Source organism: Rana temporaria, chromosome 1 (genome assembly GCF_905171775.1).
Source record: "Rana temporaria chromosome 1, aRanTem1.1, whole genome shotgun sequence".
Lineage (NCBI taxonomy): Eukaryota > Metazoa > Chordata > Amphibia > Anura > Ranidae > Rana > Rana temporaria.
Genome location: NC_053489.1, coordinates 409,847,558 through 409,868,540, shown reverse-complemented (window position 1 = coordinate 409,868,540; position 20,983 = coordinate 409,847,558). Strand labels below are relative to the sequence as shown.

At 42.6% G+C, this 20,983-nt stretch overlaps 1 protein-coding gene across 1 annotated transcript in view; it reads right to left on the bottom strand.

Annotated features, from left to right (window-relative positions):
• The window catches only part of DNAH6 (dynein axonemal heavy chain 6), a 386,479-nt gene that overhangs the window by 135,923 nt on the left and 229,573 nt on the right, over positions 1-20,983 (bottom strand). Inside the window, exons 42-46 of the mRNA XM_040324272.1 lie at positions 19,960-20,131; positions 15,034-15,180; positions 13,423-13,496; positions 9,322-9,476; positions 4,405-4,636 (exon numbers count right to left, since the gene is read on the bottom strand). Of these exons, the coding sequence (XP_040180206.1) occupies positions 4,405-4,636; positions 9,322-9,476; positions 13,423-13,496; positions 15,034-15,180; positions 19,960-20,131 (780 nt within the window). The remainder of the gene's footprint in view (positions 1-4,404; positions 4,637-9,321; positions 9,477-13,422; positions 13,497-15,033; positions 15,181-19,959; positions 20,132-20,983) is intronic.

The window sequence follows — 20,983 nt, the reverse complement described above, 5'->3', positions numbered from 1 at the left end:
GTAGTTTGCAATTGTAGTGAAAGTGGATTTGCCTTTTGTAAATAACCCCCATTGTGTACCATATCATTTTGCACTCTCCAGTTTTAGTAAATCAACCCCATAGGGCTCTTTCACATGTCAGTTCAGTTTTTTAGATCAGTTTTTTTTTTCAACAGTTGATCCGTTTTTCCATCAGTTTTTCGTCCGTTTTTTGTCAGTTTTTCATCAGTTTTTCCATCAGTTTTTCCATCCGTTTTTTCGTCCGTTTTTTTTGGGGGGGGCTTTTTACATACAGTGCCTGCCGCCGAGAATGTGTTTTTAGCACGACGGCATCGTGCTGATTCTCGGCGACAGGGTGCCGACATCTCGCACTCGCTGGAATAGTAAAAGCACATTCCAGCAAGCACGTCATAGAAGCGACGGGAGATCCGACTTGGATTCCCGCCAATTCTACACGTGTGCGGCGTTTGGTATGAATCCTGAGGGGAAAGTCCCCGCCGGATTTTAAATAAAAATCCGGCATGGGTTCCCCCCTCGGGAGCATACCGGGCCCTTAGGTCTGGTATGGGTTGTAAGGAGACCCCCCCCTACGCCGAAAAAACGGCGTAGGGGGTCCCCCTACAATCCATACCAGACCCCTATCCAAAGCACGCTACCCGGCCGGCCAGGAAAGGAGTGGGGACGAGCGAGCGGCCCCCCTCCTGAGCCGTACCGGGCTGCATGCCCTCAACATGGGGGGGGTTGGGTGCCATTGCAGCGAGAAGAGGCGACGTGTCAACATCGGGAGAAGAGAAGAAGAAGAAGACGACGTCACAGCACGGAAGAAGAAGAAGAAGAAGACCTTCAGCGCTGAAGGAGAAGGCACCGGACAGCGGGAGGAAGAACCGGGGTGCGCCGAGTCAACAGCGGAGAGCGGCAAACATAGAAGAAGACCCTCGAAGAGCGGAGAAGACCCACGGATAGCGGAAGAAGAAGCACACCACCCCCCGCCGAAGATGTCGGAGGAAACCCGCCGGGGGGGGCGCTTTTATAAAAGCGACCCCCCCGGCGGTGGAAGAGAACCAGATGGCGGCGAAGAAGAGCGGCCCCCACCCGAAGACATCAAAGAAGAAGCCCCCCCCTGGTGAAAGAGCTAATAAAGAAGACAGGGGGGCCTCCGGAGCAGACTAATAAATTATTTTAAAAACCCTTGTGTCGTGTTTTTTTAACTTTAACTTTTTGCCTCCAGGTGAATGGGTAGGGGTACGATGTAGTGCGCCCCCCCCCCCTGCCCCAGAGCACCCAACCCCCCCCCATGTTGAGGGCATGCAGCCCGGTACGGCTCAGGAGGGGGGGGGGCGCTCGCTCGTCCCCACTCCTTTCCTGGCCGGCCGGGTAGCGTGCTTTGGATACGGGTCTGGTATGGATTGTAGGGGGACCCCCTACGCCGTTTTTTCGGCGTAGGGGGGGTCTCCTTACAACCCATACCAGACCTAAGGGCCCGGTATGCTCCCAAGGGGGGAACCCATGCCGGATTTTTATTTAAAATCCGGCGGGGACTTCCCCCTCAGGATTCATACCAAACGCCGCACACGGCGTTAGCGGATCGGCTGGCAAACGGATCATCCGTTTTTCGTCCGTTCCGTTTTTTTGACGGAAGAAAAATAGGGTTTTCTTCCGTCCAAAAAAACGGAACTTAACGCAGACAGATGCTAACGGACGTTAGCGGATGCTCATCCGCTAACGGACGTTAACCCATAGGGAAGCATTGCGGTCCGTTAACGGACGTCCAAAAAACGGACGAACGGAACGGACGTGTGAAAGAGCCCTTAGTGTATTCTAAAAAATAAATACTTTCAACCCACATTATTCATTTTTATATATGAAAAAGCTACAACCTGTAAAGCTTTAGCCCTCAAGAAAACATTTTCTAAACTATTCAACCACGTTTTGAGTGTAAGCACAGTCTTAGTGACATACATGCCTCCGGCTTTGTTCAACTCAAATACATACTAAAGGACCACAAAGCAGGGGTAAGAAGTCTGCATGCAGCCTATGGCAGGTTCACAGGTCTGCTCTGTATTATATTTACAACATTAGTACAGCATCATGAATGATAAACTAAGAAAGACATATACAGAGATATACCTTTCTACATTAAAATGTTACCTTATATGCGCTCTTCCTACAGTCTTAGAAATATAAAGTATTTAAAAAAAATGCGGAAATATAGATGAATAATACAACAGATTAAAGACCATTCTTTCACTTCATAAATGCATCTTGAGACTGGATAATATACCAGCCAAAAGCAAAGTATAAGTATATTTAGTTCTTGGGAAAACAGCCAGGCTTATTTAAAATGAAGTACAGAAAGTAATAAAAATCTGCAACATACATAGTCATAGCATGCAATCGGATTTTGGTTTATAGCAGTCACATCAGTGAAAGGTAATTCTCACTGGTTGCTTTACATTACTTGGAAAAAAAAATTAAATGTATTTTAATTAAGCCCACCAGTGTCATGTGATGATTTACATCATTGATGTTAATGTTTAACCTTTAGACAGCATCTATGGATGACACTGTCTGCTAAATGGTTGTATCATTCTTTCATGTATATGGCATTTATAAATATGTGACACAATTCTTTAATGAGAAAAGGATACAAGTACTTATCTCAGCCCAAATTGCATTATCTCTTTTTTTTTCTTTTTTTATCTCTTTATTTTTTAGTTTAAAAAAAATATATATATATATTATTAAAAAAAATTAAAAGGCTTATGTCAGCTTTGAAAAGGAGGAAGGGAAAACAAACCCTACAGTATACAGTATTTCCGTGTTTGCAGACAAATTGGGATAATACCTACTTTGCATTTGTTAAAGAGGATCTTTAATTCACACTTCACAATTTTTTTTTATAAAACCAGCAGTTACAAATACCGTCGCTGCTGACGTTTAATAAACAGACATTCACCAGTCTAGGGATCCAGCACTATCCTCACTCAGGCTGTTTTTTCGCCAGTCTTCGGGTCCCCAGTGCCGCCACCTTTGATGTGGGAAGCCGCATATGCCTTTTGTGGTGTGAGCTTTTTTAATTGGTCCATATTGCTATTCACTACAATATTGCTAAATTTATTTTCATACTGCCCCATTTCACTGTGATTGCTTGTCACAGGGATCATGTGTTCAAAAGTCCATCCTACTGGCTCCTCATTGGGAGCTGTGAGAGCTGTCACTGAGAGGAAGCGCAGCTAAGTGAAGGCCTGACACAAAACAGTAAAGCATTTACTGTATATGGTAGCTTTAACTAAGGGCCACATCATATACAGCAGCTCTCAAAAATTCTACTCGCCTGCTCGCATTTTGCAAGTGGATTTTGAGGGCTGGCGAGCTATGGCTGCCTGGGAGCAGGGGGCAGGCACCGCCGGCAGGCGGGTTGTATGGGAGCCGTTCTCCCAAAGATCGAGGGGAAGAGAGAGGAGAGCTGCCGCCCGGATGATCTGAGTGCTGGGAAGTGGGAACATAACAGCTTTCATTTCAATAGCTTTGTGTTCCTTGCCACGCACTGTCACATAATGCCCCTTCTTTTTGTCCTGGCACTTTGATAGCCAGATCACTCATCCAATCCTGGGACGGGGGATCTGTCTATCAAAGTTACCTGGACAAGGGGAGGGGCTGTATTTGACGGCGCACGGCAGGGAACACACAGCTATTGAAATGAATGCCATTATGTTCCCGGTGCTCTGATAATCCAGGCGGCGGCTCCTCTCTCTCTCTTCCCATGCACAGGTACGCATTGGCTGCATTGGTGACACAGGCTGCATTGGAAATAGGCTGCATTGATGACCCAGGCGGACACAGGCTGCATTGGCGGGCACAGGCTGCATTGGCGGGTGCAGGCTGCATTGGTGGGCGCAGGCTGCATTGGCAGGCACAGGCAGGCTGCATTGGTGGACACAGGCAGGCTGCATTGGTGGACACAGGCAGGCTGCATTGGTGGACACAGGCAGGCTGCATTGGTGGACACTGGCAGGCTGCATTGTTGGGCACGGATAAAGTTGTTGTTAATATTTGTATAACTTAATTCTGCAAAAAAAACATTTAAGTGTAATTTCATGAGACAATTTATGAGAGCGTGTTTAGGGGCGGAAAAGGCCTGGCTAGTAGCTCAGGATTTGAAATTTTGAGCCCTGATATACAGTATGCATACAGCTGGCAGGAAAGTAATAAAGAATATGTAAAACTGCTGCATGCGATTCAATATCAGAGCATAAAAGGAAAGCTCAGAATAGTTCCAGTTTATACAATCATTTAAATAATACATGCAGTATAATACCAGATTCTGGAAAATGCAATTCATACTTTGTTTTTACAATACAGGATTTTAAAAACTACTTTGTAGCATTTTTAAAACTGTCATAGACAACATTTGACTTATTTTACCTGAGTATCGGTAAAGAGAAAAACCATGTCCTTGTCCTCCAACCCAGCCATTTTATAAAGTTTCCTTAGATCTTCATGGAAAGAGTCATAATTGTATCCCCGGCTTAGCTCTATCTGAAAGCATTTATATCCACACATGTGAGCAGCAAGCCTGGTCAGAGACTGTTTACCGGTTCCACCAACACCAACCAGAAGAGCATTCCCTCTTTCCTGTCGAATCATGCGTGCAATCCTATGTGTGAAGAGAAAAAAACAAGCTTTTTCAAGGACCTGCACTTTGTAGAAGTCCTTAAAGAAGAGGCAGAATACACAATGAAGAGATTAAAGTGGTTCTAAAGACTAAACATTAATGTATTCCTAAGGCTTGCTTTGGTAGGCACTTGGCTTACAAATGACCTCCTTCTGACCTTCTACCCTGCAGTTGACCTCCTTCAAGCTGCCTTCGCATTCCCTTCGATTTGTATTGCAAAATATACAGTCCTGAAATGAACAAAAACCCATCAGCATAGGCCCTACAGCTTCTATCTGGCATGTACTGGCCCTGGAAGAACTTTAAGTTGCGCCTGCACAACAGCCTTACTTATATATAACCACTTGAGACCCGCGCTATTGACAAAAGACGTCAACAGCGCGGCTCTCAAGTGCCGAGTGGACGTCCTTAGACGTCCTATTGTTTACATTACCCGCGCGCGCCGCTGGGGGGCGCGCAGCGGGTAAACACTGTCCCCGCGCATCGCTAGGGAGCCGATGCGTGTACCTGGTGGCCGCGATGTCTGCCGGGTACACACGATCGTCGGTGACAGCAGGGACGTGGAGCTCTGTGTGTAAACACAGAGCTCCACGTGCTGTCAGAGGGGAGGAGACCGATCTGTGTCTCTTGTACATAGAGACACAGCATCGGTCACCTCCCCCAGTCACCCCCCTCCCCCCACACAGTTAGAACACACCCAGGTTACACATTTAACCCCTTCCTCACCCCCTAGTGTTAACCCCTTCCCTGCCAGTCACATTTATACAGTAATTAGTGCATTTTTATAGCACTGATCGCTGTATAAATGTGAATGGTCCCAAATTTGTGTCAAAAGTGTCCGATACGTCCGCCGCAATATCGCAGTCCCAATAAAAATTGCAGATCGCCGCCATTACTAGAAAAAAAATAAAAATAAAAAAATATCCTAATTCTGTTCCCCATTTTGTAGGCGCTATAACTTTTGCGCAAACCAGTCGCTTATTGCGAATATTTTTTTTACAAAAATACGTCGAAAAATACGTATCGGCCTTAACTGAGAAAAAAAAATGTTTTTTTTTTAAAAAAAAAATGGGATATTTATTATAGCAACAAGTAAAAAATATATATATTTTTTTTAAATTGTCGCTCTTTTTTTGTTTATAGCGCAAAAAATAAAAACCATAGAGGTGATCAAATACCACCAAAATAAAGCTCTATTTGTGGGGAAAAAAGGACGTCAATTTTGTTTGGGAGCCACGTCGCACGACCGCGCAAATGTCAGTTAAAGCGACGCAGTGCCGGAAGCTGAAATTTTGCCTGGGCACGAAGGGGGTTTATGTGCCCAGTAAGCAAGTGGATAAGGACTACTACTAGTGCAGACACCCCCTTGGCCAATTGGAATAGACTGATTAGACAGTATTATACCATGCCAAGCATACACATTTAAGGAACTGCCAACTGATTGATACTCTTCTGGGTGGTTAGATGTCAAATACATTTTGAAACATTCTAGTCCACCTAAAGAATATAAGGAATGGATCCTAAAATATAGGACTCATAATATTGACAGATAATATTAAGAAAAATGTGACAAAATTTGCTCTAATAAATTGGTACCAACATGCTCATATTCATAATTTGTTTCGCAAAATCATAAAGGGACCTGCTGAACTCCTTACTAGTTCATTCAACCAGCCTGGATTTATTCTCTTGTTAGATACATTCCATCATTGGGACAGTGAATTCTGCTTTATAATCCCCTGCAAAAGTTAGTACACCCGTCAAATTTTTATAAATATTTTATTATATCTTTTCATGTGACAACACTGAAGAAATTACACTTTGCTACAATGTAAAGTAGTGATTGTACAACTGTAACTCAAAATGTCTAAACCACTGGCAATAAAAGTGAGTACACCCCTAAGTGAAAATGTCTAAATTGGGCCCAAAGTGTCAATATTTTGTGTGGCCACTATTTTCTAGCACTGCCCTAACCCACTTGGGCATGGAGTTCACCAGAGCTTCACAGTTTGCCACTGTCCTCTTTCACTCCTCCATGATGACATCACAGAGCTGGTGGATGTTGTGGACCTTGCGCTCCTTCACCTTCCATTTGAGGATGCCCCACAGATGCTCAATAGGGTTTAGGTCTGGAGACATGCTTGGCCAGTCCATCACCTTTACCCTCAGCTTCTTTAGCAAGGCAGTGGTTGTCTTGGAGGTGTGCTTGGGGTCGTTATCATGTTGGAATACTGCCCTGCGGCCCAGTCTCCGAAGGTAGGGGATCATACTCTGCTTCAGTATGTCACAGTACATGTTGGCATTCATGGTTCCCTCAATGAACAGTAGCTCCCAAGTGCCAGCAGCACTCATGCAGCCGCAGACTATGACACTCCCATCACCATTCTTGACTGTAGGCAAGAAACACCTGTCTTTGTACTCCTCACCTGGTTGCTGCCACACATGCTTGATACCATCTGAACCAAATACGTTTATCTTGGTCTCATTAGACCACAGGACATGGTTCCAGTAATCCATGTCCTTAGTCTGCTTGTCTTCGTCAAACTGTTTGCAGGCTCTCTTGTGCATCACCTTTAGAAAAGGATATGGTCTGAGCACTGACAGAATGACCCCCCACCCCTTCATTCTCTGCAGCAATGCTGGCAGCACTCATATGCCTATTTCCCAAAGACAACCTCTGGATATGACGCTGAGCATGTGCACTCAACTTTTTTGGTCGACCATGGCAAGGCCTGTTCTGAGTGGAACCTGTCCTGTTATACCGCTGTATGGCCTTGGCCACCGTGCTGCAGCTCAGTTTCAGTGTCTTGCCAGTCTTCTTATAGCCTAGGCCAGGTGTCTGCAACCTGCGGCTCCGGAGCCGCATGCGGCTCTTTTGAACCTTTGCCGCGGCTCCGGGGCACCTTTTGAGGGTAACGAGTAATCTACCTGATTACTCTTACCCTCGCGGTAACGCCGTTCCCAATACTTGGGCGGCGTTACCGCAATTACATCTACCGCGCGGCGTGCAGGGGGGCAGGGGGGGTCATGTGGCCACAGGCCTGAGCTGGCCTGTGATTCGGTCACGGCGCGTCATGTGACTGGCCACAGAGCTGGCCTGTCTGTGCTCGCGGCCCGGGTGGCGCTGGCGCATGCACGTGCCTGGAGTCTCCCGCCCGCCTGTCACTACGAGAGCTCTCAGCTCAGCTGCCGACATCTCCCCCGCGAATCTTATTATCTGATATTGTACAGACAGTATTGCATTTGCTGGGCATGTGGAGGTGGAATCTTATTATCTGATATTGTACAGACAGTATTGCATTTGCTGGGCATGTGGAAGTGGAATCTTATTACCTGATATTGTACGGACAGTATTGCATTTGCTGGGCATGTGGAGGTGGAATCTTATCTGATATTGTACAGTATGGCATGTGGAGGTGGAATCTTATCTGATATTGTACAGTATTGCATTTGCTGGGCATGTGGAGGTGGAATCTTATCTGATATTGACAATATCAGATAAGAATCCACCTCCACATGCCCAGCAAATGCAATACTGTACAATATCAATTATATCAGATAAGATTCTACCTCCACATGCCCAGCAAGTTATTTTTATAATGACGAGGATGACATTGGGCCCTCATTATTAATTATTATTTACATCAGGCACTGATTATGATTTATGGTACACTGGGGCCCTGATTAATTTTCTATGGCATTTTGGGGCATTGGTCATTTGGGGGCATTGGTCATCTTCTCTGGCACTTTGGGGCAGTAATTTGTTTTTATGGCACATTGGGGGCATTGTTATTGGCTGTGTAATGTGCTGTTCAATTGCATTCTTTTTTTTTGGTTGGAGTGCACGATCCTGTATATAGCATTAAGGTAAGAAACAATATATGCAGTGTTATATTTGTTTTAAATGTCGCAATGGTTTTGCGGCTCCCAGTTTTTTTTTCCTTCGGAAACGGGTCCAAGTGGCTCTTTATGTCTTAAAGGTTGCAGACCCCTGGCCTAGGCCATCAGATCATCAAGAGTTCTTTGCCATGAGGTGCCATCTTGAACTTAAAGTGACCAGTATGAGACAGTGAGAGCGATAACACCAAATTTAACACACTTGCTCCCCATTTACACCTGAGACTTTGTAACACTAACAAGTCACATGACACTGGTGAGGGAAATTGTTAATTGGGCCCAATTTGGACATTTTCACTTAGGGGTGTACTCACTTTTCTTGCCAGCGGTTTAGACATTAATGGCTGTGTGTTGCGTTATTTTGAAGGGACAGAAAATTTACACTGTTATACAAGCTGTACACACACTACTTCACATTGTACAAAGTGACATTTCTTCAGTGTTGTCACATGAAAAGATATTAATTAAAATATTTACTAAAATATGAGGGGTGTACTCACTTTTGTCAGATACTGTAAGTGAATAAAATGGGAATTCACAGTGGATTCTGATTACACTCCTACCTAGAACTCAGCCTTGTGGGTAAGGAGATGGATTGCAGGGACTGGACTGGTTCACCTGGTGATAAACTAAGAAAACTGATTTGGACAAACCAATTTGCCCATTGCTATTGAAAGTAAGATTAAAATAAAAATACTAAATAAGGAAGGCAGATGTGGAGGATACATGTGAATGGAACCAAACACCATCTTTTGTTTTATGGGCTGTACCTGGACACATGCTCTACTGCATCCTGGAAAAACACCAGTTTGACATCTTTAGCATTGGTCATGTTGTAGTCATCTAGATAATCCTGCAAAACTGATCGAATTTTCTCCATGTCAGTCAGATCTTCATAAACTCGTTCAGCCTTGTCAACCCCAACCTGAAACCAGAGTTTGCATGTGCAAGAGTTCAAGAGCTTTAAACAGTGGAATCATCAGCATTAAACAAAAATGATTCAAGAGAATGTCATGCTTTGTCATTATGTATCAGCTCAGCTGTGTAACATGTGTGCCATGTTTATTCTTAAAGTGTTACTAAACCAAAAACATTAAAATCATTTTGTATATGCAGCAGAACATGCTTGTTATACTAACTGTGGAACCTAAAGGGTTAATCATCTGCATTGTGTAAAAAGGCTATTTGATCCTGTGTTCACTGATCCTCCCCTTCTTTTACTGTCCCCAATCCATCTGCTGATAGAACAAAACCCTAGGAGGCACTCTGCACATGTTCAGTTTGGTGTGTACTGCTATAGTTTTTTTTGGGGGGGGTGGGTGCATGTGATCAGCACAGGGCCAATCAGCACTGTCCAGACGGAGGGTCGGGGTAATGCAGCTTCAAAGTACAGGCAGAGAAGAAAGAAAACTCCTCCTACAAGCTTTAACTAGTGCTCGGCCTGACACTGATAGAAGTACAAAACGGATATATAATGCTGATAAGAAAAAGTTATTTAGCTGTTTATATTTACCAAAATAAGTGCATTTCTATCTTCTTTGTACTGTGGGAGACCATATATAGTGAATGCAGGGTCCTGGGATTACTAACACTTTAATAATAGCATTATAAACACTTAAGACACATGATGCAGCATTTTCACAGATTTTACAAAACCCAAAGTAAAAATGTCTAGCTTGATTTAGAGATACTTAGCCAGATTCAGAGAGAGATACGCCGTCGTAACTCTGAATCTGCGCCGTCGTAAATGTAAGTGTATTCTGGAAACCAGATACGCTTAAATTAGGCTAAGATACGAGCGGTGTAAGTCTCCTACGCCGTCGTATCTTAGGGTGCAATATTTACGCTGGCCGCTAGGTGGCGCTTCCGTTGAGTTCGGAGTAGAATATGTAAATGACTACATACGCCGATTCACGAATGTACGTGCGCCCGTCACAGTAAAGTTACGTGTTTACGTAAGGCGATTCCCGGCGTAAAGTTAGTCGAACAAATAGCTGGCCTAGTCAATGTTAAGTATGGCCGTCGTTCCCGCGTCAAAATTTGAAAAATTTACGTCGTTTGCGTAAGTCGTCCGTGAATGGGGCTGGACGTAATTTACGTTCATGTCAAAACCAATACGTCCTTGCGGCGTACTTTGGAGCAATGCACACTGGGATATGTACATGGACGGCGCATGCGCCGTTCGTAAAAAACGTCAATCACGTCGGGTCACCAATCATTTACATAAAACACGCCCCCCATCCTCATTTGAATTAGGCGCGCTTACGCCGGCCACATTTACGCTACACCGTCGTAACTTAGGAGGCAAGTGCTTTGTGAATACAGCACTTGCCTCTCTAACTTACGGCGGCGTAGCGTATATGCCATACGCTACGCCTGCCTAACGTTGCGCCCGCCTACGTGAATCTGGCTAACTGAGTTCTAGAGTTCTAGTGATTCCAAATCTGCAATCGGCTTTGCAAATTTTAATATCCACCACAAATGAACTAGTAAATAGATCTTTGTTCCTATTACCAGTATCCTTTAATATTCTGAACTGTATTCCAAGGTACAGTTCCACCATCCGCTGGGCCTGCCGAGGAATGCAGTTCCCCCATCATTTCTCAGTGAATTGGATTTGCAGTAAAGTGCAGCACACAGCCTTTTTGGTGTGGTATGTCACAGTAAGGCCCCGTACACACGTCCGAGGAACTCGACGGGCAAAACTCATCGTTTTGCTCGTTGAATTCTGTGTGAAGCCGCCGAGGATCTCGGCGAGCCAACTTTCCTCATTGAACAACAAGGAAATAGAGAACATGTTCTCTATTTGGCTCAACGAGGAACTCGTCGGCTTCCTCGGCCGAAAGTGTACACACGGCCGGGTTTCTCGGCAGAATTCAGCTCCGATCGAGTTTCTGGCTGAATTCTGCCGAGAAACTCAGTCGTGTGTACGGGGCCTTACACTGTTGTCCTTAATTGGGATTCTGAGATCATTATTTTCACTTAGTAAAGTCCACATATGGGTATTTGTAGCAGAATTCAATTGTGTACTGTAAGGATCTTGCACCACATCATCAGTATGAGTCGTGATCACCACCTCACCAGGGCTGTCTTTAAAGGGGTTGTAAATGTACAATTTTTTTTCCCCTAAATAGCTTCCTTTACCTTAGTGCAGCCCTCCTTCACTTACCTCATCCTTCAAATTTGCTTTTAAATGTCATTATTTCTTCTGAGAAATCCTCACTTCCTGTTCTTCTGTCTGTAACTCCACACAGTAATGCAAGGCTTTCTCCCTGGTGTGGAGTGTCATGCTCGCCCCCTCCCTTGGACTACATGAGAGTCAGGACACCCACTAACACACAGCTCCTTTCTCTACCTGCAATGTAGAGAGCGTCATGACTCTCCTGTAGTCCAAGGGAGGGGGGGAGCACGACACTCCACACCAGGGAGAGGGCAGTCTGGAGTTACAGACAGAAGAACAGGAAGTGAGGATTTCTCAGAACAAATAAGAACATTTAAAAGCAAAATCGAAGGATGAGGTAAGTGAAGGAGGACTGCACGAAGGTTAAGGAAGCTATTTAGGGAAAAAAATTGTACCTTTACAACCCCTTTAACACAGGGCAAAGGGGGAAGCTGCCCCAGGTCCACTCATTGTTTTGGGGCCCAAAGGAGCTGCCCCTTGAGCCCGCACTGCCTCAAATAGTTGATAAGTGGATTTCGGAGGGTACAAGAAAATGTTTATCCAATCAATAATGAAGACGGCAAGACGGCCCTGCTCCTCACCCATTCATTTGTTGACCAAAGGAAATAGATAGGGACCCATGCTTTGGATGGAAGAGCAGGTGAGTATGAGGGGGGCTGCCTGTATGTTCTGCCTGTAGTAATGAGCTGATTCACGGACCACCAGACCACATCAGAAAAACAGTTAACATCCGATTGCTACATATCAGTCTAGATTTTCTGATAATTCAAGTCCTGGAAAACTGATTTATTAGGGCAATACCCACAGATATGTGCCATAATGTTTAAAAATGTGTATTTAAACATGTGTTTTTCTTCATCAATTTACAGCCTATATGAATACCTAATGTATCACATACAAGCCATTGTGGGAGAGGGAATTACTGTATAAGCATCACAAGGATGAAATATTGCATGACTAAAGAACATCTAGTAATTTTGCTCTTCTAAAACACTCAGGGGATGAACTAGTTAACTTAGCTAAAGTATGTTATACCTAAGCTAGTCTATAGGAAAACTTGCAGCCACACAAGCTGAAAAGTATAAGATTGTCATTTTTTTATTGACAAAGGGTGAAAATGCCACTTTATATATGTGCCCCTAAGAACCCAATTTACATTGAGATTATTTCTGTTGGTTACAACTTCAGTTAAAAATGAGTCCCAAACTGCATACATTGGAAAGTAATGTTGTTTTAGCTAACTAACATCCAATTTTCATTCCATTTTCATTTAGACTAAGTATTTTATATTTATTGCATTTATCAATATACATTCGTGTTTTACTGCAAATTGCCCAAAGAAGGGCAACATTTCAGTAAAATACCTCGATCTTGCATTTTTAAACTTGATGGGCTCAGTTTAACATAGTTTTAGTCTGTGAGCATAAGAACAAATAAATAAAATTGCTGTTATATGTTATATTTGACATACGTTTCTGGGTGAGTCGGTCCCGCTAGACATATGTGATTAATAGCTTGCCATAGATGACATTTGTGTCATGGTATGAAAATCACATGACCTAAAAGCCTGTCATTCTGTCACTGTAGGGCCTCTCTGTAAACATATGCACTGTGCCGAGATAGATGCTTTTCTCTGGCTGCAGTACATTTTGTTTGGCTGGGAAAAAAAGTGATTGTTCTTTATATTTACCTTTATAAAATCACCAAAAATGATGGGTTTTGTAACAAAGTATTCTGGCTCAATCTGAACTCCAAAGTGTTTACCTGGAAAAAGTAAATGACGAAGCAATGATAGGTAGATCTATTAGATTACATGGTTTTTGCACATCTTAAATCTTAATCTACCCAACCAAAGAACTGTCTGTGTATTCTAGCAGTGGTTCTCAAGCTTATTGAAAAACCAAGGCCTGCTAAAAAAAAAATCAAAAACCTTCTTTGCCCCAACAATAACAAGAGAAAAAAAAGTTTATATTCACACAATAATAGTTTGGGAATAAAAAATATGCTTTGAAATGCTGGATAGCCCTGGATGGGGCTGGGGTGACAGTGGAGGGATTGGGGTTCTAGAGGGGGTTAGCGGCTTTGTAGGGGATGACATTTCTGGAGGTAGCTGGGGCAATTGTGGTGTCTGGGTTCTCTGTAGGGGGCTCTGTAGTCACCCTAGGACAGGTGAGAACAAGTGTCTTAAGCCTCGTACACACGACCGAGTTTCTCGGCAAAAACCAACAAGAAACTTCCTGGGAGATATTTTTTTGCCGAGGAAACCGGTCGTGTGTACATTTTCGTCGAGGAAACTGTCGAGAAACTCGACGAGCCAAAAAGAGAGCAAGTTCTCTGTTTCCTCGACGGGAATGGAGAAACTTGCCTTGTCGAGTTCCTCAACAGCCTAACAAGGAACTCGACGAGGAAAACGATGTGTTTCGCCCGTCAAGTTCCTCGGTCGTGTGTACGAGACTTTAAGGGCAGGATCACTAGGTGAAAATAAAGAAACAAAAAGTAAAAAAATAATGCATCAACCCTATCTAAGAACTTGTAATCTGCATGTTGTTACATGTGTATCCTTATGCTTAAGCCTGATACACACTGTGTTTTCATACAGCAAGCTGAACGAGAAAAAAAAACCCTGAAGAGCTCAGGGGGAGCCGCTCTACTAACAATCCGATGTTAGTAAACCAGTCTCCCCCACTGAGCTATTGTGTTCTGGTATTTGGCCTGTGTGTACGGCCCTTTAGATACATGTTCAAATGCTGTTAAAGTCGGTGTAAAGGTCCGTTTAAAAAAAAATAACAAACATGTCATACTTACCTCCACTGTGCAGTTGGATTTGCACAAAGTGGCTCCTCCTCTTCTTGAGTGCCCCGTCGGAGAATCGCTCTCCTTCGTTGACAACCAAGCAGGCGCACTCCCGTGTTCTGCTGCTGCTTCAATTGACATACACAGCAGGACTCGGCTCTGCCTCTCGGCGCCTGCGTCACTGGATTTGATTGACAGCAGCAGGAGCCAATGGCTGTGCGGCTATCAATATATCCAATCAGGACACAAGACACCGTCCAGAGTTGGTGTGCTTGTTCCCATAGTAGGAATTATGGGGCTCAGGTAAGTCTAAGGGGGGTTCGGGGGCACTGCTGCAGCACAGGAGGTTGTTCACATTAATGCATAGAATGCATTAAGGTGAAAAATGGTGAGGGTTTACAACCCATTTAAGCACCCAGGACACTGTAATTACCCAGCTTCTAAATCACCTATCTGCACATTTTAGATTTACTGTCACACAATGGTAACTAGTAAACACAAAACTCACTGGCCATCTCAGACATCATTGTATGGAAATACTGCTTATCTTCGCTGTTGATTAGACGATCATGAAAGACTCTTTGGCACTCATGGCAAAACAGTCTGAATATCTGCATCTGGTCTCGTACAGTTCCTGGGTCGCATTGGAGAATACCTGCAAAGAAAATGTTGCAGTTTAACTGTAACTACAGTATATGTACAACAGAAATGCAAAAATAAAATACAAAAAATTATCTCAAACATAGAAGCTACAGATCCCCGGTGCCCAACCTGTGGCTTGGCATGCGGTCCTTTGACACTTGTTGTGCGGCCCCCATATAGGGGGTTCTTCTTCAGGGCAGTGATAGAAAAATGTACTTTGACCTGCTAAATCAGCCAAAATCTGAGCCATATGTAGCCCTGTCAGCACCAGTTGGCTTGACAAAAGTCAATTATAAAATTATTGGCGCTGCTGTCAATCACATCCAATGACGTGGCACGCCGGGGGAGCAGGTCCAAGTGATACAGTCGGCAGCTATGGCCGCCGCTGTATCACAGGAGTGCGCCCACAAGAGCTTTCCACCATGCCCGCTCGCATGAAGGTGGAAAGATCTTGCGGGGGGAAGCAGAGACAGCCGCTGAGGGACCCCAGAAGACCAGGTTCGGGGACACTGTGCAAAACGAGCAGCACAGTGGAGGTAAGTATAACATGTTTGTTATTTAAATATTTTTTTATCTTTACTGATCCTTTAAAGTGGTTATAAACCTCAGACATGAAATATAAACAAAGCACATCAATTTTATAGCATGTGCTTGTCTCAATTAAGAGCACTAAGTGTCATTTCTTTCTCCTGCTTCGTTCCTCTGCTATCAGCATGAATCACTTCTGAAAAGTTCTACTGACACCAAGAGAAAAAAAGTGACAGTGGAGGGATCTCCAGCTAATGGCCTGTGATTGGCAGCCTCAGCTCTGTTCTGTGTGCTGTGCGAAGGAGGTGTGTCTCATTCTTTCAATCAGCTCTGAGAGTTCTGCAGTGTGTAATTATAACTCTCCACCTCCTGTTTTCTGAAATCTCAGACAAGCTGTATAAATTCTGAATTTTGAATGTCGAGGAGAGAGGGCTGCAGATAAACAGTTACAACATATGTAGGAGGATTTGTTTCATCTCCGTGTATCACTTGAGGCCAGTCACTTCACTGGGTATATGTAAGGGTTTACAACCACTTTAACTGAACAGCAAAAAGAAAAAAAATGCTGAATAATGGTCACAGTGGCTCAGTAACACTGTATATTTTGAACTTTTAATGGGGCATACTTAGCCATGTCCTAGTTCAATAGTTAGTACAGCTGTGATTCTGATATAGCACATGCATAGCTCATTTATATCAAGCAGCTGTTCACAGCTAAGATCAATATATAGCAGGCTGCTTTGCAACTTCAGGACTCACACGGCATACTAATAATTTTAAATTTGCTACAGAGAAGGCAAGCAATCAATTTTAATAATTCTGACAGTGGAAATGCTATTAATTCATAACTGCTAGAAATAATTAAGTCATAATGACATGCCTGTAGCGGAAATATGTGAATAGCATTAAAAGAGAAAAAAATAATGCTAGGCATTTTACAAACAAATAACAGCCATTTTGTTCACTATGGCTTCCCTTGGTTCCTTTATGCATGTGTTAGACTACTGCTGGAAAATATGCTAAACTTTAGAAACCTCACAATGAATTCCTGTTTCTTAAGCTGGTCATAGATGGATCCAAATTCAGCAGGGACTGGCAGAATTTTAACGTATCTATGGCCGTTCTCGCTTGACAAAAGTCAATTTAACAATCAACTTCTGTTAAATGGGACTGTGGAAAATGCAATTAGCAGCTGCAGCACCGATCAGTGTATTCTGACAATGGAGGAGCCCCAACTGTCAGAATACAATAGCAAATTGGGGAGGATTCCTCCATCCACCTCACTTGTGCAAATGGGGAAATCATTTATTTATTTATTTTTAATTTGACTCTTTCTGATCAAAAAAATAAAAATAAATTAAACAATCTATGGCCAGCCTTAAAAGTCTATACCTAGAAGAGTAAAAAAAAGCCACTTGTACCATGCATGACTGATTTAATGCTTGAAATAAATAGATGATAACTAAAGATTCTCAATGTATTCTATTATCCTCCAACTACTAAAGGGAGAAATATAGGAATTAAAGAGATAACAAAAGATAAACAGCCGTTAGGCAGGAATATTGAAAAATAAGATCGAAAGGTGTGAGATATATTTGAGTATTTCTGATATAAATTATATAGAATGCCAAATGAAGAAGAGAAATGGTTCAAGAACAAAGTCCTGTGGTACACCAACAGATGGAGGGTGAAAAGGGGAGAATACAGTCATACCCCACTTTTAAGTACACAATGGGGTTTATTTACTAAGACTTGAAAGCGCAAAATCAGGCTTACTTCTGCATAAAAACCAATGAGATTTCAGATTTTATTACCAGGCTTAATTGAACAAGCTGGGGTTAGAAGCTCATTGGTTTCTATGCAGAAATTAGCCTGATTTTGCGCTTTCCAGCTTTAGTAAATAAATCCCATTTTGTACTTAAAAGTGGGATATGACTGTAGTCAGTAACAAAGTCTTGCAATAAGAAACGTTGGGGTTGATTTACTAAAACTGGAGAGTGCAAAATCCGGCGCAGCTCTGCATTAAAAACCAATCAGCTTCCAGTTTTTTTTTTGTCAAAGCTAAGTTGAATAAGCTGAAGTTGGAAGCCGATTGGCTACCATGCACAACTGCCCCAGATTTTGCCCTATCCAGTTTTAGTAAATCAACCCCTATATGTTCAGTCAAAAGGGTAAGAGGAAAAGCAATAAAGCCAAAGTCTTTTATTATCTAAAAAGAAAGGAGTCTAGAATAACAATGTACGCTTACAGTGGGGTCAGAAAAATGGGCATGAAGTAGCAGCTATTCAAGTTTTCTGTTAGAAGATTACTGAAATTTTTAGTGAGTGATTTCTTAGTGGAATAAGAAGGGCAGGTTTCAGACTAGGATGAAACAAAGTGTTCAATGTGTTAATTCAGGTGTAGTAAGCCAATTATATGTGAGTGGGTTTTTAAGGAAGTGTGGAAGCAAAAGAAGAAAGTGGAATAGGGTAGTAAAAGAGTGTAAAGGGGGGGTCATATATTGTTCCTGCTGAATCGGCAAAAATTTGAGCTGTGGGTGGTCCTGTCGGCATCACTCCACACCACAAAGCAACTTACGTCAAAGAAGCCATTTGGAATATATTCAGCCAAAATGTACATGCATCCAATCAGAGGGAGGCACTCTCTGGATGATCAGAGGCTGTTGGAGCAGAGGCTGCTGAATACAAAAAACATTCACAGGGATTCCCCTATCCACACTGTTCAGAAATCTACACAACACCAAAACAAATAAGCACTTTAAATCAGGGCCGATGCACCCTATAGGCTCACTATGCAAGCCGCTTAGGGCCCCGCAAAGCTGCGGAGGGCCCCCCAAATTACTAGAGGCCCCGCCTGGTGAGAAGTCATTTTCGGCCCCTCACCCCACTTCTCAACTCGCTGTCGGCAGTCATTTTCCGCAGCCCCGCCCCGCTTCTCAACTTTAATGTGACATGTAATTTTGCTTAGGGCCCCAGGGAGGGGTAAGGATCGGCACTGCTTTAAATACACATTCAACCAGGGAATAGTTTGAACACAAGGTGAAAGATGAGTAAACGTTGGGCAAATTTCAGAAAATTCTCCATTTAGTAGGTGATAAATGAATAGTACAGAGAAGCAATTTACCATTAAAAAGACGCATACTAGTTCAACTAACTGTGCATTGATCGAAATGAACTTTAAATGTTTAGCACGGTGGTATATAACCCCGGCCATAGCACACCGTTATCGAGATGATACCTCCAAATATTGTTGGAGGGGTTGTCTCGAAGTGGGTACTATGTCACATATATGATGAACCTGTCCAAAAATTAAAACATACTGGAATAACGTATTATTAGTAATTGAGGAGATAACCGGAATTAAAATACCTCCTGATCCATGGGTCTGTCTGTTCCACGGGACAGAAATGTCAACCAAACAGTACATGAGAACTTTACTTCCCCACGTACTAGATGCAGAAAAGAGTCTGATCCCCAAACAATGGAAGGACCCTATGAGCCCAACAGAGAGGAGCTGGTTTTGCAAAATCAATGATATATATTATGCTGAACAGCTCAGGTTCATGGGAGAGGAAGGAGAAGGAGGATTTAAATTAAAATGGCAGGATTGGGTTAATTTTAAACTTTCACCGAGGTATATAGATAGGATGATATAGTGTAAGAAGTATAACGGGCAAAGAGAGATACAATATGAGACAGAATTTCGGAGATAGGGGAGGGCGGGAGGGTGGGGTTAAGGGATGGGGGTGGAATGAGGGTGGGATGAGGGTCTGTTCGGCTAGGGGAAATTAATGTATTCATTCACATATTTAAGTATTTTTTTTCTCTTTTGTATATTTATTGACATATATTTAAATGCACTTTTGCAATAACAAAATAACCAAAAAAAAAAGTTTCCCACCATGATGTGAACTAAGGAGACTGCGAATGAACGCAAATTGATTAAGTCTCCTGATAGTTCTCTGAGGCGAAAAAAAAAAAAAAAAAAAATGTACCATTATAGAACAAATGTTGGGTGAATTTTGTTTGAAAATAGGCAAAAGCCAATTTGATGAATAGAATGAATGAGAAACTTTTCGATTTGGTAAAAAACAGGTGAATTTTATGTTGAATTATTGATAAATACACCACATAGAATGGAATAACTGTTATCAACCACACTTAAAAATACATTTTTAGGTTAAACACCGAAAATGTAGCTCAGTTTCATTATATCTTGACAGTATAAATTTAAAAGTATACTTTGCTGATGGAAAACAATGTACCTTGAACACACTTCGACAAGTCACGTAAATTAAATACATAATGGGATTTTGCAGGAGTTGGAAGAAGATCAATGCTCATTTGATGGTAGATTTCCACTGCAGCATCCACTATATTGCTTGCGCTCTGCTTTACCGCCACAGGAAAATCTGTCAAAAAGCCATTAAGGATTGCCTACATAAAGGAAGGACACACAGATGTAATTATTATTTATTTTTATTGAAAAAAAAAACATTTAAAATATTTTTTATCCCAGGAAAAGTAGCCAGCACATAAAAGTCTAAACAGAAAGGAGGTGCACGTTACAAAGCAGTTCATACAAGCATATAACATGTTTCAGCAAATACAAACTCAAAGTATAGAAACTCTTTTTGACATCACAACACAAGATCATAAACATGTAAAATTCCTCCGACTTACGCTGTGAACATATTTAGGACTACTAGATGTTCCTCATATACATTTCAGATAAGAATGCCAATTCATGCAAGAAAAGAAAAAAAAAAACCTGGAAAAAGGATAATTTGATCCAAAACAATTCTTCCTTAGTAGGTGCTAATATTATGTCACACACCAGCTGTTGGTATCTCTTGGAGACTCTGGTAATAAGTTTATCTCAATGTAAATCCTGACCTTGTCCTCCCCCTAAATGAAAACTGCCAAAAAGAAAGTGAGGTTCCATTGCAAATATTATCACATGCGGCCTGAAACTTTCACATAAAGGCTACCGGTATAGTATTTGTCGACTAATTTCATCACGTAAAAATGTACTTCTCTTGAATGTAGAAGAAGAGGCATACAACTCTGAAATTAAACCTGAAACGGTGAATGGAGAAGCACCGGACTCCTGCTGTGAGCCGCTGCGATCTCAAGTGGGGAACTCAGCCTTATTTGCGATTCCAACCAAGAACTACAAGTGATTTTTGAGGAACCTGAATTAGAAGATGACACTGACTATAACAAATTATATTGGATGTCACGTTTTTGGGGCTGCCAAAGAATGGCAAACAAATGACAGGGGTCCAA